The sequence below is a fragment of the Caloenas nicobarica genome, chromosome 8 (assembly GCF_036013445.1).
Source record: "Caloenas nicobarica isolate bCalNic1 chromosome 8, bCalNic1.hap1, whole genome shotgun sequence".
Lineage (NCBI taxonomy): Eukaryota > Metazoa > Chordata > Aves > Columbiformes > Columbidae > Caloenas > Caloenas nicobarica.
In genome coordinates, this window is record NC_088252.1 from 7,362,544 (window position 1) to 7,376,088 (window position 13,545).

The window sequence follows — 13,545 nt, forward strand, 5'->3', positions numbered from 1 at the left end:
GGTGACAGGATGGGAGAAGTTGGCCTGTAGCTGTTGTTTGCTTGCCCAGGAGCAGCTGTTTGAGTGGTGAGCAGGTGGTCCAGCCTCCAGTGTAAGCAGCCTTGCATGGACCCCTGAGAAAGACAAACCTGGTGCTTGGAGCTGGCAGTGCCCCTCTGGGAGGGGAAGGGATGGGAGGGAGAGATGAGAGCCCCTTGCAGGAGCTGAGGACACCAGGGTGCTCCTGGGGAGAGGCACTGGAGTACCTGGCAGGAACATCTCATCAGGAGCCAAGCTGCACCAGTCCTGCTGCCAGTGGAGCTGCTCCTTGCTTTGGTATCGCTGCCTGCTCTCTGTGAACACCTGGGAACTCATCTGCATCTACAAATAGAACCTTTCTTCAGACAGAGGTTAAAATGGTAAATTGAAATATATGTGCACAGATACACTTTTTTGTTTGCTCTCAAGTCTGATTTAAGTGTAGAGCTACTCCTTAACTCTATGGTTTGTAAATCTGACCTTCACCTTGACAGTTAACTCTAGCACATGTGAAAGTGGCTCATTTTAACCTGGCTATCTCTAATTGCACTATGGTTATTCTGTTAATAGTTTTGTAATTATCAAAATCCATCTGCTGTATCTATCTTCAATTGTCTTCAGGAACTCCTGTAGTCAGGATGATCAAACCAGCTGCTGGTGGGGATAAATTTCTGTTCACGAGAACTGGAAATATTTGCCATTTTGGGCAACCCAGCATCAGCAGATAATCTTAGGGCTTCTGTATTCACAAAAAGCAAAGCAGTGTTTGAAGGAAAGAAAATGAAGCTATGAATGCCTGAAAGATCTAGGGCAATTCACACCTGAGCACAGCATATCCTGGTCACATAAATCTCCTTTTGATCTGTACTATTTGGACCAAATTGCTGGAGGAAATAATCAAATTTTTGTGCTTACCTGGTCTATATATCACTGCTATTGGTTGTTTCTGAGATGCAAAATTGTTGCACACCTATAGAGAACATTTTGTTGGCTCAACCCCAGGGCAAAGCACTTCAAATGCAGCTGTAAGTGCCTTAAATAAGTTCTAACAGAGCTCTGCATGCATGTGCTTTTTCCTATTGATTAAACAGAAAATAATCTGTTCTTTAAAGTGATATACAGGGGTTGTGGTGGGTTGGTTGTTTTTTTTTTTTTTTAGTGCCTGGAGGATTATAGAATTTTGTGTGTGGAATACCAGTCTAGTATAGCTATTGAGACAACGAAGGCATCAGTAAGCTTGCTTTTTCATATTGCTTTGTCTTTGTTTCTAGTTAGTCAACAGGAAGAGCTGAATTTCTCTGGCTGGCTCTGTCTCAAGCAGTCCATAAGTGCTGGGCCCACCCGAGGGCAGGCTTGGGGGTGGTTGCTCCAGGGCTGTCCCCCACCGGGGATCAGGTCACACAAACAACGGTGCTGCCCGAACTGTGCTCCCCTGTTCCCACGGGAATGTCCTCTATACTCCAATTGATTTCTGTCTCTGAGAGAGCTGCCTGTATGTGGGGTTTTTCTGGCCTTGAGAGCCCATCTGCAAAAAGCGTGTATTGATTGGATCCTCCTGGGACAGGTGGGTGGGATAAGCTCATTGCCATCAGCCCCTTCTGTAATGTAGCAAAGCTTTTATGAGTCAGTGGCCTTTATCTAAAAAACCTTAAGCAAACTTGGGAATAAGATACCTGAAAATCTTGCTGCCAGCAAATGAGTGTTTCGAACTAATGAGCCTTTCTGGAGAAGAGTAAGGCAGTGAATTATTTTAAAAATGAGTATAAATTAAAATACTGGACTCTCTCAGCAGCTGCCCTGTTAAGTGCTATATTATCTACTGAAATGTGGTTGCTGCTGAGCCGAGTTTGCATTTGTGGGCACCAGGGCATTGCCAGTCACTGCTCAGCAGTGAAGAAGCCTGCAGGGCAGTGACTGTGGGTGGAGGGCTCTGCCAGCTGCTCCACACCAGCACTTATAGTGTTGGGTACTGTTACTTCAACTGCCTTCTGCGTGGAGTCTGAGAAGAAGCGAACGGGTCCTAGAGCAAAGAGTTGAGGAGATGGAATGAACGTGCTTGTGGCTTATTACAAACGCTGCCAGTCAGTGCACACAGTGTGCTTTCGGGCTGGTCCCGGAAGATGTGGTGTTCTGCCTGGCACATGGAGCCCACCACGCACAGTCCATTGAACAACTGATGAGAACTCACCAGTTCTTCTCCAGTTCAATGTTGTGTTTAAAACAGACCTGGTGGGGGGAAGCAGTCATGTGCAGTAACAGAAGCCTTGGTAGAAAAGGGATTAAAATTAACATTTAAAACAACTGTGTCTCTTGGCTGTCACTTCTGGTATAACTATTTAAAATGCTAATTCTCATCTTTTTATAATTTCCTAGGCCTCCTTTAGCACAGAAACCCCAAGAATTTATTTAAATCTTCAATCTGTGCTTTAGCAAATGCAGAACTTTGATATGAGTTAAACTGAAAGCCTGTAATGGCTGGAAGACTGTCACACTGTCAGAGCTGTGCTCCTCCTAGCTCTGGAAGCAGGTAACTCCAAGCTTCAAAAGACAAAATAAGCAGCTGTAAAGGAGGTAGATGTAAAGGTGTATGTCAGCGTGAGCCTCAATAGTAACATGAATCCTTCTAAGATCATCCAGTGTTGTAGCAGACTATGCTGTGACTCAAGTGACCATGAACCTGATAACCTTCGTGACTTTGCCGTCCTCCTTTAATGCCCAGGGGAGAGCTGTGGGATGTGGCTGTGTCAGGAACACCATTATTCTCCTTTCTCACCACTCAAAGCACGCTGGCTCACCTCCCGCTCGGAACTGCACCTCCCTGATCCACTGCCAAAACAAAAGCTACTGATGGATGTGCACAGAAGCCTCTTTATGTGAATTATTTAATTACAGCTAATGACTGATTTGTGTGTGTGTTGGCATATGTCAGTGCTTCTCATAGTTTATTTGAATAGGATATACAAATGAGGCAGTGAAGTAAAGTGCTGTTTGGCTTCGTAGGGGGTTCTGGCAGGGGCACCTGAGTGCTCAGCTACACCGCAGGGCTCCCCTGGGCCAGGGAAGGGTCATGTCCCACTGGCAGCTGCCATAGCCCTGACCAGTGTGCACAAGTTCCAGCAGTACAGGGCTGACGCAGGACCCCTCCTGCAGGCTTCAAAAACATTAATCAGGAGGATTAAAGCCTTTCAAAGATGGAATAGCTTCTGCTTTCATAATATTTTTCTTTTCAGTCTCCACAAGAGGTTGGCACAGCTTGGTGTCCTACAGAGCAAATTCTTTTTTCCTCTCCCTTTCTCAGGATGTCTTTAATTCTTGGCAGGACTATCTAACTCTGCTTGTAGATAGGAATAAACTCCAGCAAAGCTGGGGCCTCCTGCAAGGCCATTTGCTTGGGTCTCTCTGCTTCAGGACTCTGTGTGAGTGCACAGACTTTCCTGGTGTGATGCTCCTATGGCAGACAAGTGGATGTGGTAAAGCAAAGGCACCAGCATCAGGACACACACACACACACACACACACAAAATTAGGAAATGCAGGTGCCTAGAATCAAGATAGATAAATGTAGACCATCAAAGCAACTTAAAACTCACAGCTGAGAGTACTGTACACAGCAACTGTACAGTCAGCTCATCGCAGTGTGAACGTGAGCAGCGAGCTCTTCACCAGAGTTTCAGTAGCTCCTTTCCAGAGTAGAGCCATCTGGAAACGGCCACCAGGTTTGGCAACACGACCTGAACAGCCACGTCTTCCAGGAGTATGGACATTTCCACATCTCCTCGTGAGCTGCAGAGAAATTTCTGCTAAGCCTTAGTCCTTGACCACACCTGCTGCCACCAGTTTTGTGCTAAGAGATTTGATCAAGACGTACACATTGATTGAGTGTTCTCCAGACTGTGTCTTCTCTCCAGGCGTCTTGTAGTGCTGCAGCCATTCAGCAACCTGCATAGGGTGGAACCCAAAGCACCTGCTTGGCATTGGGAGAGGAATTTTTCCAGGAAGTCAGGATAATGTGAAAATGCATTTCAATGTACCTTATTGACCTTCTTGGAAGGCTGCAGCACCTGCACCATGACCATGGCTGAAGTTATGGGGACCTGCTTTTGCTCAATGTAAGCCACTTGATTTCAGTGAGCGCTTGGTGACCATGTACGTGTTGAGATCTAGATTTTAAGGATCCCAAGTGAAAACATAAATCAGTGTCAAGCGTTTGTGGGTTTTGTGGCTCAGCCAGAGAGGGAACTCAATATCCTCTTAGCAATTTGCTCAAATAATGTTTCTAAAATCTTTTTCTGAAAGGGGAGAAAGAAAGAAAAGCAGGAGGGCAGCAAAGGTAATAATCACTGAATTTGCTTCTGGATTTTTCCCCCTCTGTCTTCAGCGTACAAAAGTGTAACTGCCCAAGTTGATTCCGATTTCTTCTTGGAAAACTGCCCACTGTCTTTTTCATGGACAGTGCTGAAATATAATGCAAATGTGAGCAGTTAAACTACCTCTGCCTGAAGGTAACAAAATCAGATTGGTGTGGTAACTCAGTGACGTTTCTCTCTCCTTTTCCCCCCACCCTTCTTTAAACAGCGCTGCTATTTTACAGCAACATAAATCCTCTCAGTGTTTTGTAGCTGACTTGGAGCTACAGACCTTTACTACTGCAAGAAGAGGAAAGAGAGGTAATTTCTAAAGTGAAATCAAATTAACCACAAAGTAAAACATTTCCAAAGGCATTTAATTTAATGTCAGTTCAGAGGAGCATTTTGGATTTATGCCACCTAAAAGTATCCATACTCACTTCAGAACTCTCGTTCTTTTAATACTCAGTGTTGGAGTTTAGAAACTGTAATGAAATGTAATTGGAACTTGTTGTGCCTAAATTAATAATCAGAATCTGTTTTGGAAGATACTATACTAATAAAAGAAGAAATAATAGACTTTGCATAAATATTAATAGCTTGTAATCCTCAGGTGAACAGATTATTTTTCAGAAGCACAAGCAGTATCTTGAAGAAAAGATGACATTCATTTGCTTGCTTTTCTTCTTTATGCTGACGAACATCTTAACAGGTAAGATTACCGCCGAACTTATTCTTTATTTTTTTTCAAGCAGCCAAAAATATTTTGTTACTAATACAGTATATTCTATCTTGTATCAGATATTGCTCATGTATTAATCACAACTGCTCTGGCTGTTAGTTAAGAGTATTTGGTTTGTAACACTGAGTGCAAACAGGGAATTCCTTATTCAGCTGTTCAAGACAGAAAAAAGTTTGGCTATATAGAGGATCCTACATGTGCATTAAAGAATTTATTGGCTTCTGGCTACACAGCAAACCTTTTATTAACAGAAAGTCCTTCTGTGTGGGAGCTGGTACTGATGAGTTTCCTATTTATTTACAGGTGCGCGATCAATCCATGATGGAGATGGTAATTCTTAATATCGTTTTTTCCTTTGTATCACTAACAATTAGAAGAGTCATTTATAACTCCCAGACCTGATCCCCAGCAGCGATTTTGCCAGGAACACTTACTAACCTCAGTGGGCTGTGGAAATCCTTTCATCTAGTTCTGGTGGAGAAAGAAAAGTGAATTTTTAGAAATTTCTTTAAAATTTATTAAAAGCTGACATGTTAATGTCTAGTAATAAAGCAGATATACTTCCAGTCTTAAAGTAAAAATGCCTTACGGTAAAGTCACTAATTCTGTTGTATGAAACATAACTGGAAAGCACCAGACTTATATAAACGTATTAGACATCTGAGGATTGTCTGTCCTGAACAGTAATACTATATGTGTGCCTAGTTATGGACGAGAAATACTGACTTCTATGAGAAAAGCTTCAAATTTACCAATTGCCACAAATCCAATTAAATAAGTGTTGGAATAAATCCCTTAGTGCAGCTATCCGGTGGTTCGTGTCACCTTGCGTGATTAGTCCATTGGATTAATATTTGCCTTTGATTAAAAAAAACCTTCAGCATCCTAATGATGTTTACGCTGGCTTACTGATGACTATATTATTTAACCGCTCTTTGGTGTTTTCAGACAGAATTTTTTCTGAAAACGAAGTTGCATAGAAGTATCTGCGATAACAAGGTACTGCTATTGCTGGTGTCCATCTCGGTTAGTATAACCAGCAGGACAGCCAGCAGCATCCTGAGTGTGCAGATACGAATATGCACAGAGTGTGATAACATACATGGCAAGTAGAAATATATATACAGAATAAGGGCTAATATGATTACTTTTCATTCTAAAGGTTTTCCGTACACTCCGTTATATTTTCTAACAGCTCTAAAATCTTTTGAATGCAGCAGCTGTGTTTTCACAAGTTTAAGGGCACTATTATATTTGTGTATGGCAAATATTTCCACAGTAACATCTTAGTCAGGAGAGTGTGTGTCAGTCTGAAAATAAAACCTTGTTCAGGCAGTATCCTGTTGCGCTCATTACCAAAAATTACGGTTTCCTTTCATATTGGGCTAAGCAGTAGGCTGCAAAGTGAATCTAAGGTCAGCTGGTATAAACAGTGAATACCCCTCTGCAGACAGCATTTGGCTCATTCATTTGATTTGTTATGTGCCATCTGTGCCTGCATGCTGCAAACTTTACTCTGTAAAATTAAGGTCTGACAATAGAATTGTTGAAGGCTCTTAATTCCCTCTAAAGACCCTGGTCTCAAGCTGAGCCTGGTGAGTGGAATGGCTCTCATTTGTTTAAATGGGCTTTAAATAAAATCAAAATACTGGGTTTAGCTTTGCACAGAAAGACATTTGTAACTATGTGGTCTCAGCAAGTGTTCACATTTTACATATAATTCTGTATTTGCCCAGATTTGGGCCCAAGGGTGGTCAGCTCCTGCATTTTCAGAATCGATTTTGGTTTTCCTTTTACTGCTGAATTTGAAATCTCGTTTCCATGAGAATCTTGTGCTTTCTCAGATACACCTAGAGCTGGCACAAATGCAAGTGGCAATGCCTTTCTTCTCCGTTTCCTCAGCCTGTTTCCTACGGCTCGCTGAGAAGGGGCACGACTCTGGGGTGCTGGGGAACAACTGCCCGGCCATTTCCCTGGCAGAGCAGGCAGCTGCAGGGGCACAGCGCAGATGATGGTGTCTCATTCCTTATATTTTTATATCAGGCAAAGGAAATGGTGTGGATGAGGAATGGGGAAATATGGCTTTAAATTGCAATTGTGCCTTGCTTTAAATACCCAGCTGCCTTCTGGAAATTAAAGCAGCCCCGGGAGTTCCTGTCTTGCCCCAAATGCTCGTGGCATCCCTTTGTTCCCGCTGTCTTGCCCCAAATGCTCGTGGCGTCCCTTTGTTCCCGCTGTCTTGCCCCAAATGCTCGTGGCGTCCCTTCGTTCCTGCTGTCTTGCCCCAAATGCTCGTGGTGTCCCTTCGTTCCCGCTCTCTTGTCCCAAATGCTCGTGGCGTCCCTTTGTTCCCGCTGTCTTGCCCCAAATGCTCGTGGCGTCCCTTTGTTCCCGCTGTCTTGCCCCAAATGCTCGTGGTGTCCCTTTGTTCCCGCTGTCTTGTCCCAAATGCCAGTGGCGTCCCTTTGTTCCTGCTGTCTTGCCCCAAATGCTGGTGGCATCCCTTTGTTCCCGCTGTCTTGTCCCAAATGCTCGTGGTGTCCCTTCGTTCCCGCTCTCTTGTCCTAAATGCTCGTGGCATCCCTTTGTTCCCGCTGTCTTGCCCCAAATGCTCGTGGTGTCCCTTCGTTCCCGCTCTCTTGTCCCAAATGCTCGTGGCGTCCCTTCGTTCCCGCTCTCTTGTCCCAAATGCTCGTGGCGTCCCTTCGTTCCCGCTCTCTTGTCCCAAATGCCGGCGGCGTCCCTTCGTTCCCGCTGTCTTGCCCCAAATGCCGGCGGCGTCCCTTCGTTCCCGCTGTCTTGTCCCACTCCGTCGCTCCTGGCGCAGCTGGAGCAGAGGACGCTGGCTCCATCAGGGGAGGATTCACCTTCTGTGGAGCTGGACACGAGGTGCTCGGTGGCTCAGAGGAGCCCACAAGCCCTGCAAGGGGACATAGGGTGCCAAACCACATTGGCTCCTAGGCCCAAGCTTTCAACAAAAATTCTTTCTAATATAGTAATCTGCCTTCTTTTGGTTTGTTTGTTTAAATTTTAGCGCTCTACCGGGAGTCCGTAGCCCTGCCCTACTGGCCCTTCTCATCCAGCGATTTCTGGTCCTACGTGGAATATTTCCGGACTCTGGGAGCCTATGACAGGATTGAAGAAATGGCCAGGACCTTCTTTGCCCAGTTCCCGTTTGGGAGCCGCCTTGGCTACCGCATGCCCGTGGGCCAGCACTAGCCGCCGCGCTCCTGCTGCTGAAGCTGCCGCCGGGCGTTTCACTCAGCACGTGGCTGCTGGCAAACGCGCCTCAGCTGCCCCTCCGTGACTTATTAAGACAGCTATAGCATTTCACGCTTTAAATTTGCTTTATTTTTTTTTGTGATTTACGCTTTTGTGTGAAATCAATAAACTCCTTAATTCTGTTGTGCAGTTTGGGGAGATCCATTTTACACGTAACATTTGCAGCTTTGATTCAGGAAACTGATCTCTGTATGTACAGCAGACAAATACCAGTCCACCCAGTTCGGTGACTGGAAGGACCTCCAGTATAACCCGCGGCCACCTCCCTTGCAGGGTTACTCCTCCCGGCTCCGCCATTTTGTACCCGGCTCCGCCATTTTGCTGACCCCGCCCCCTTCGCCATGGCAACGGCGGGACCCGGGGCCAGGCTACCATAGAGAGGAGACCTCCAGCCGCGCAGAGCGGCACACCGCTGGCCCGCCTTATAGCGGAAGTCGGCGCGGCGCGGCCGGAAGCGGCGGCGCGAAGGGGCCGAGTGGAGCTGCAGTCATGAAGCCAGCGGTGGACGAGATGTTCCCTGAGGGAGCCGGTCCCTACGTGGATCTCGATGAGGTGAGGGGGTGTTGGGGGAGCTGTCGGCGGGTTTCCTAGGCCTGGTGGCGCCGTGCTGGCCGGCCGTGGCCCGGCGGCGCTCAGCGCCTGCTTTCCCAGGCAGGGGGAAGTACGGGCCTGCTGATGGACCTGGCTGCCAACGAGAAAGCGGTGCACGCCGACTTCTTCAACGGTAAGGGCCTTCAGCGGCGAGGGCCGTGGCGTTCCGGGAGCGGGGGGTGAGCGTTCAGGTGGCAACGCCTTGGGCCTGCCTGGTACCAGCTGCAGAAACGGGGGATTATTGCAACAAACCTCGCATGTGCCTCTCTAATCCCATGTCTTTGGTGCCTGGTCGTCGCTAACGTGCTCACTAACCACACTTGTAGCGAGCGCTGTCATAAAAGCGCTTCGGTGTTAAGTGATGCAGATGGGAATGATAGAATGTGTGTTTCTCCGCTCCTGAAGGTTTTAGGCGAATTGGCATGTTAATCACTACAAGAAAAAATGCCTTCATCTGATTGCATAACAAATAGCTTGTATTAAGCAATGAAAATACACGTAAAAACATGGACAGAACTTTATGAATTGTTTGTGGGTTCTACTACTTTATAGATAATTCTTTAGTCTCTGAAAGTATGCATGCATATCTATCCAAAGCAAAATAAAACTTTGGGTTTTATGCACGTTTTGTGTTTGAAAGTCAACTGTATGTATATGTCCTCTTAGGGGCAGAATATAAAACACCTGGGGGTTTTTATGCTTTATGCTTTTAGACATTTCAACAGTGAGTTTCAGATGTGTAATTAAATCTGATTGCTGATGTCACAGAAATCGTGTTGCTCAGAAGTCAGAATACAGGAGAAAAGGAAGTTCAGTGTTGATCTCAAGAGTTGTGAGGGACCCAGCTCTTGGCTGGAGCCAGCATAGTCTGAAGTAGGTATTTCCATAAAGTTCTACCATTAAGTTGTGATATTATATCCTGTTGGTAGGACTCTTCTGAATGGGGATTAATCCTCAGTTTATTGTATGGTACTTGTGCATTACCTTCTGTAAGAATAAAGATTTGGTTTCAGTTATGTTGTCAGTTTATGCTCAATATACGAAGAAGATACAAGGCCGAGGAGTTCCAAGTGCTTCCCAAAGGTGACTAGAACAGCTGTGATTAACCGGCCACATTTCACTGGTCTGAGTGAAATGAGTTTTCTGAGAGAGGAATGTTATTAGCACCTCCACAGCAATTAAACTTTTTTTTTTGAGAAGGGGATTTTTAGCAGCAAATCACAAATGCAAATGTCAATCTGCAAAATTTATGACTCTGTGCCTGGATACTACAACCTAAAGCCACAATTCTGCGAGAGTGGCTACCCCTGAGACTTGCTGCATGCGTAAAGCCAGTACTTGTTTAGTTCTGGAGTCTGTGAATTGTGGCTGATCCACTCTGAGTGTGATGGCTACTTAAAGCATTTATAAAAGCCCCTCCTTTGAAGCTTTGCTTTTGTGGATTTAATTGCACAGCTTGTATTGTACAGGTGAAACAGCTTAATTTATGTATAATAGAGAACATATCCATGGGTCTGCCTGCTTTTCTTCTCTGTCTCTTCCTACCCTGCTGTTACATTTCTAGTAACTGATGGTGCAGTAACTGTCGTTAACTTAATTCACCTTTATTTCTGTCTTTAATCCAAATAATGAAGAACAGTACTTGAGTATATGCATATGTAACAGTTGAAACTTTTAAGATTAATTTTACCTTATCTTATTTTTCTGACTAGATTTCGAAGATCTCTTTGATGATGATGACATCCAGTGAACTTAGTTGTCCTGCTATGCAGTGCCGAGATGTGGATTTTTCTCTAGGATCACCTGTGGTGTCTATTATTTATTAAAATAATCAAAACAGGAAAATCACAGAGGGGGAGAAAACCTGCATAAGCTGCTTGGGGAATATGAAAACCAGATGGTTAAAGACAACTAAGGAGGGAACTGTGGACTGTTATTTGTTAGGAAGCTGTGGCTAGATTTTTCTTAAAATGTTACTTGCTGATGTGCTCATTCAATAAAGTATTTAAAAAAAACACAACACTCTCTAGGATATATTTGGAAGTAAATATTGCTGTGTTCTGAGTTTCCTTAGAGAATGCTTTTTTTTGTTAAATCATTCACTGTTACTTTTGGATATTTTATAAAGATACTCGTCAGGGCATATTCCTGCCTAGAAAAGTCTTGTTTATCCCACCATACAGGGTTATCCAAGGCTAAGATGGTTGCTTGTTCTGAATGGTCTGACTCTAGTTTGCCAGTCACAGTAAGAAGAGTGCTTTGTCTTCTGTGTCAAGATAGATACTCAGCTACCATCAGTACTTAACTTTTAATCCAGGGAGCACGGGAAGAACAAGTAGTTTTATCTTGATATTTTAAGCAGAGAAATGTTCTGGCCCTGGGAATTGTTTGATTTAAAAATCTAATTTAATTCTTGAAACTGTACGCTATAGAAAGCAAATAATTTTGGGATTCATTTCTCCTGCAGCAGGTAATGTAATCATTCATACCTTTATGTATAGTGTATATGAATCAGTCAGATATTAATTCAGACTTTGACACAAGTTTTTAGAACATTTTTAGAAGTGTTTGATTTTTGCACCCTTCAGTGACCAAAGTGACTCTCAATGCAAGGAACAAGTGAGGTTTTATTATGTTTCAGAGTCGAGAGTTTAATCCTCTCTGATCTTAAATACAGTCTGTATTCCATAAATTGATCACAAAAATAATACTGTGATCTTTCTTTAAAGACTTAACACAATTTAAACTTCATCTGGAGTGAAACCCTTTCCTCTCAAACTTCTTTCATGTGTTGGTTTTTTTCCTTGGATTTGCCTTAAAAAAGAAAATTTTAGATGTAATAGTAAGCATGCTCGTCCCTGAGCTTAAAAATATAAATGCAATAAAATCAGTAAGACTTGGGTGTCTCTTTATTGTGTTCCTGTGGATTTCTCAGCATCCTGGGTTTCATCGTGCAGCATATGTTAAATCTGCATTCTGACATTTACTCTGCTTAGCGTCTGACATTACAGAGAGTCCCCAAAGGAACAGTCTTACTGAGACAGTTGCTTTTTTAGTGCTCACTGTGCTGAAACAGGCATGTTTTTAGCTCTCCTCCTTCAAACCAGTGTAAACAGTTTGACTGAGTGGTAGCAACTGCATTTGGGCTGTTCCTAGCTTTGGTGCTGTGCTTTCTCCAAACTGAATTTTGAGAAATGAGCTGTTGCCAGTAAATGGAGGCTGCATTCTGGGCAGGTGCAAAATATGACAGATCTAAGAAGCAACACTTCCCTCCTCTGTTCTTTTAGTGACTTTCTTTTGCTGATGTCCAGATTCCTCAAGATGGTCACCTTGGCTTCGGAATACTTCCTCATCATTGTGTTATACAGATTTCTCCTTCATTTTTCATTTGCCTGCCTTAGGTTGATCACAGCAGCAGGAGTATATTCTGTGATACCATGCATCTTGAATAGTTGCTCTTCAATATTAATGGTGTTATAGTCCCTTCCACCTTCTTTTTAGAGATGTTCAAAACCTCAGCCAAGTGTCACTTCGGAAGTGCTAATGGTGAGTAGTTCTAGTTTTGTAACATCATTTCACTTGATCAAAACATGGAACCTGTCTTAATGAGATTGGGTAGAGGGCAAATAATCCTCATGGGTCCAGCACAGCCTAAAGTTCAAGAATTTTCATCCTGGGTAGGCTAGAGCTGCCTGTTCAAGGTGGGTATAGCTAACTCCTTTTCGTGAACAGGTCTAGAATCTCAACGTTTCATGTGGAAAAGCAGCATAAATAGTACTGATGGCACCTGGGAAGTATGGTATATCTGTCTGTAGGGAAGGAACTTTATACAGTGTGTAAAAGTTTTGGTTAGTAAAATTCCATTTGAGGAAAGCTGCTCAGTTTCATGACCTGCTTTGGTGTGCAGCTGATGCCACTCTGGCTGTAGCTACCACGAGAACCGAGTGGTTCTTGGATGTTTCTTCCCAGGTGCTAAGCTTACACTTAAATCCGATAAGTGCCATGGGTTTGTTCTCTCGGGAGAGAACATGACATGACAATGAACAGGAATGTTCTTTAGAGTTGGAGTGAGATGGTGTCAAGGTTATGCATATTGTAGCAGTGTGGAGTCTAAAGTTCTCTCTGCAATGAGCCTGGGTGAGGAGTGTGTATATAGCTTCCTCATTCTAAAGAGGGCTGTCAATGTGTAAGAACTTTCATGAGGAACTGTAGTGTGTTTGGGTCCCTTTTGGGACAGTATTAATATGGAAGGGCTAATCTGAAGAAGAAAATGCCCTTCAGCTTTAGGTTTCTTCTGTGTTACCATTTGTCAAGCATTTCAGTCTAATTAGTCTTCAGGCAATCAGCCTGTTGTCAGGAAGTAATAACAAGATGTCAAAAATCTCTAATAAAAAAAAAAAAATCTAAAGGGCATTTGCCAGCCTTGACTGTTTCATTTACTGAGCTTTGATTCCCATACCTTTTGTGGAGACTGACACCACTCGTAATATGTGTTTCTGAATGAAAGAATGAGCCTGTTCTAGCAGCATTTTGCACACATTTAGTCTGATGTATATTACTTTATAA

At 43.8% G+C, this 13,545-nt stretch overlaps 2 protein-coding genes across 2 annotated transcripts; both read left to right on the forward strand.

Annotated features, from left to right (window-relative positions):
* The first annotated feature begins 5,024 nt into the window (after nt 1–5,024).
* On the forward strand, nt 5,025–8,325 carry OTOS (otospiralin). The gene is made up of 3 exons (XM_065640519.1): nt 5,025–5,076; nt 5,410–5,436; nt 8,141–8,325. Exons 1-3 carry the CDS (start codon nt 5,025–5,027, stop codon nt 8,323–8,325), a joined length of 264 nt encoding a protein of 87 aa, XP_065496591.1.
* A 502-nt stretch (nt 8,326–8,827) lies between these two features.
* Nucleotides 8,828–10,999, forward strand: COPS9 (COP9 signalosome subunit 9). The gene is made up of 3 exons (XM_065640243.1): nt 8,828–8,940; nt 9,040–9,112; nt 10,692–10,999. The coding sequence occupies exons 1-3, from the start codon at nt 8,878–8,880 to the stop codon at nt 10,727–10,729; spliced, it is 174 nt and encodes a 57-aa protein (XP_065496315.1). The 5' UTR covers nt 8,828–8,877; the 3' UTR covers nt 10,730–10,999.
* Nucleotides 11,000–13,545: the final 2,546 nt, after the last annotated feature.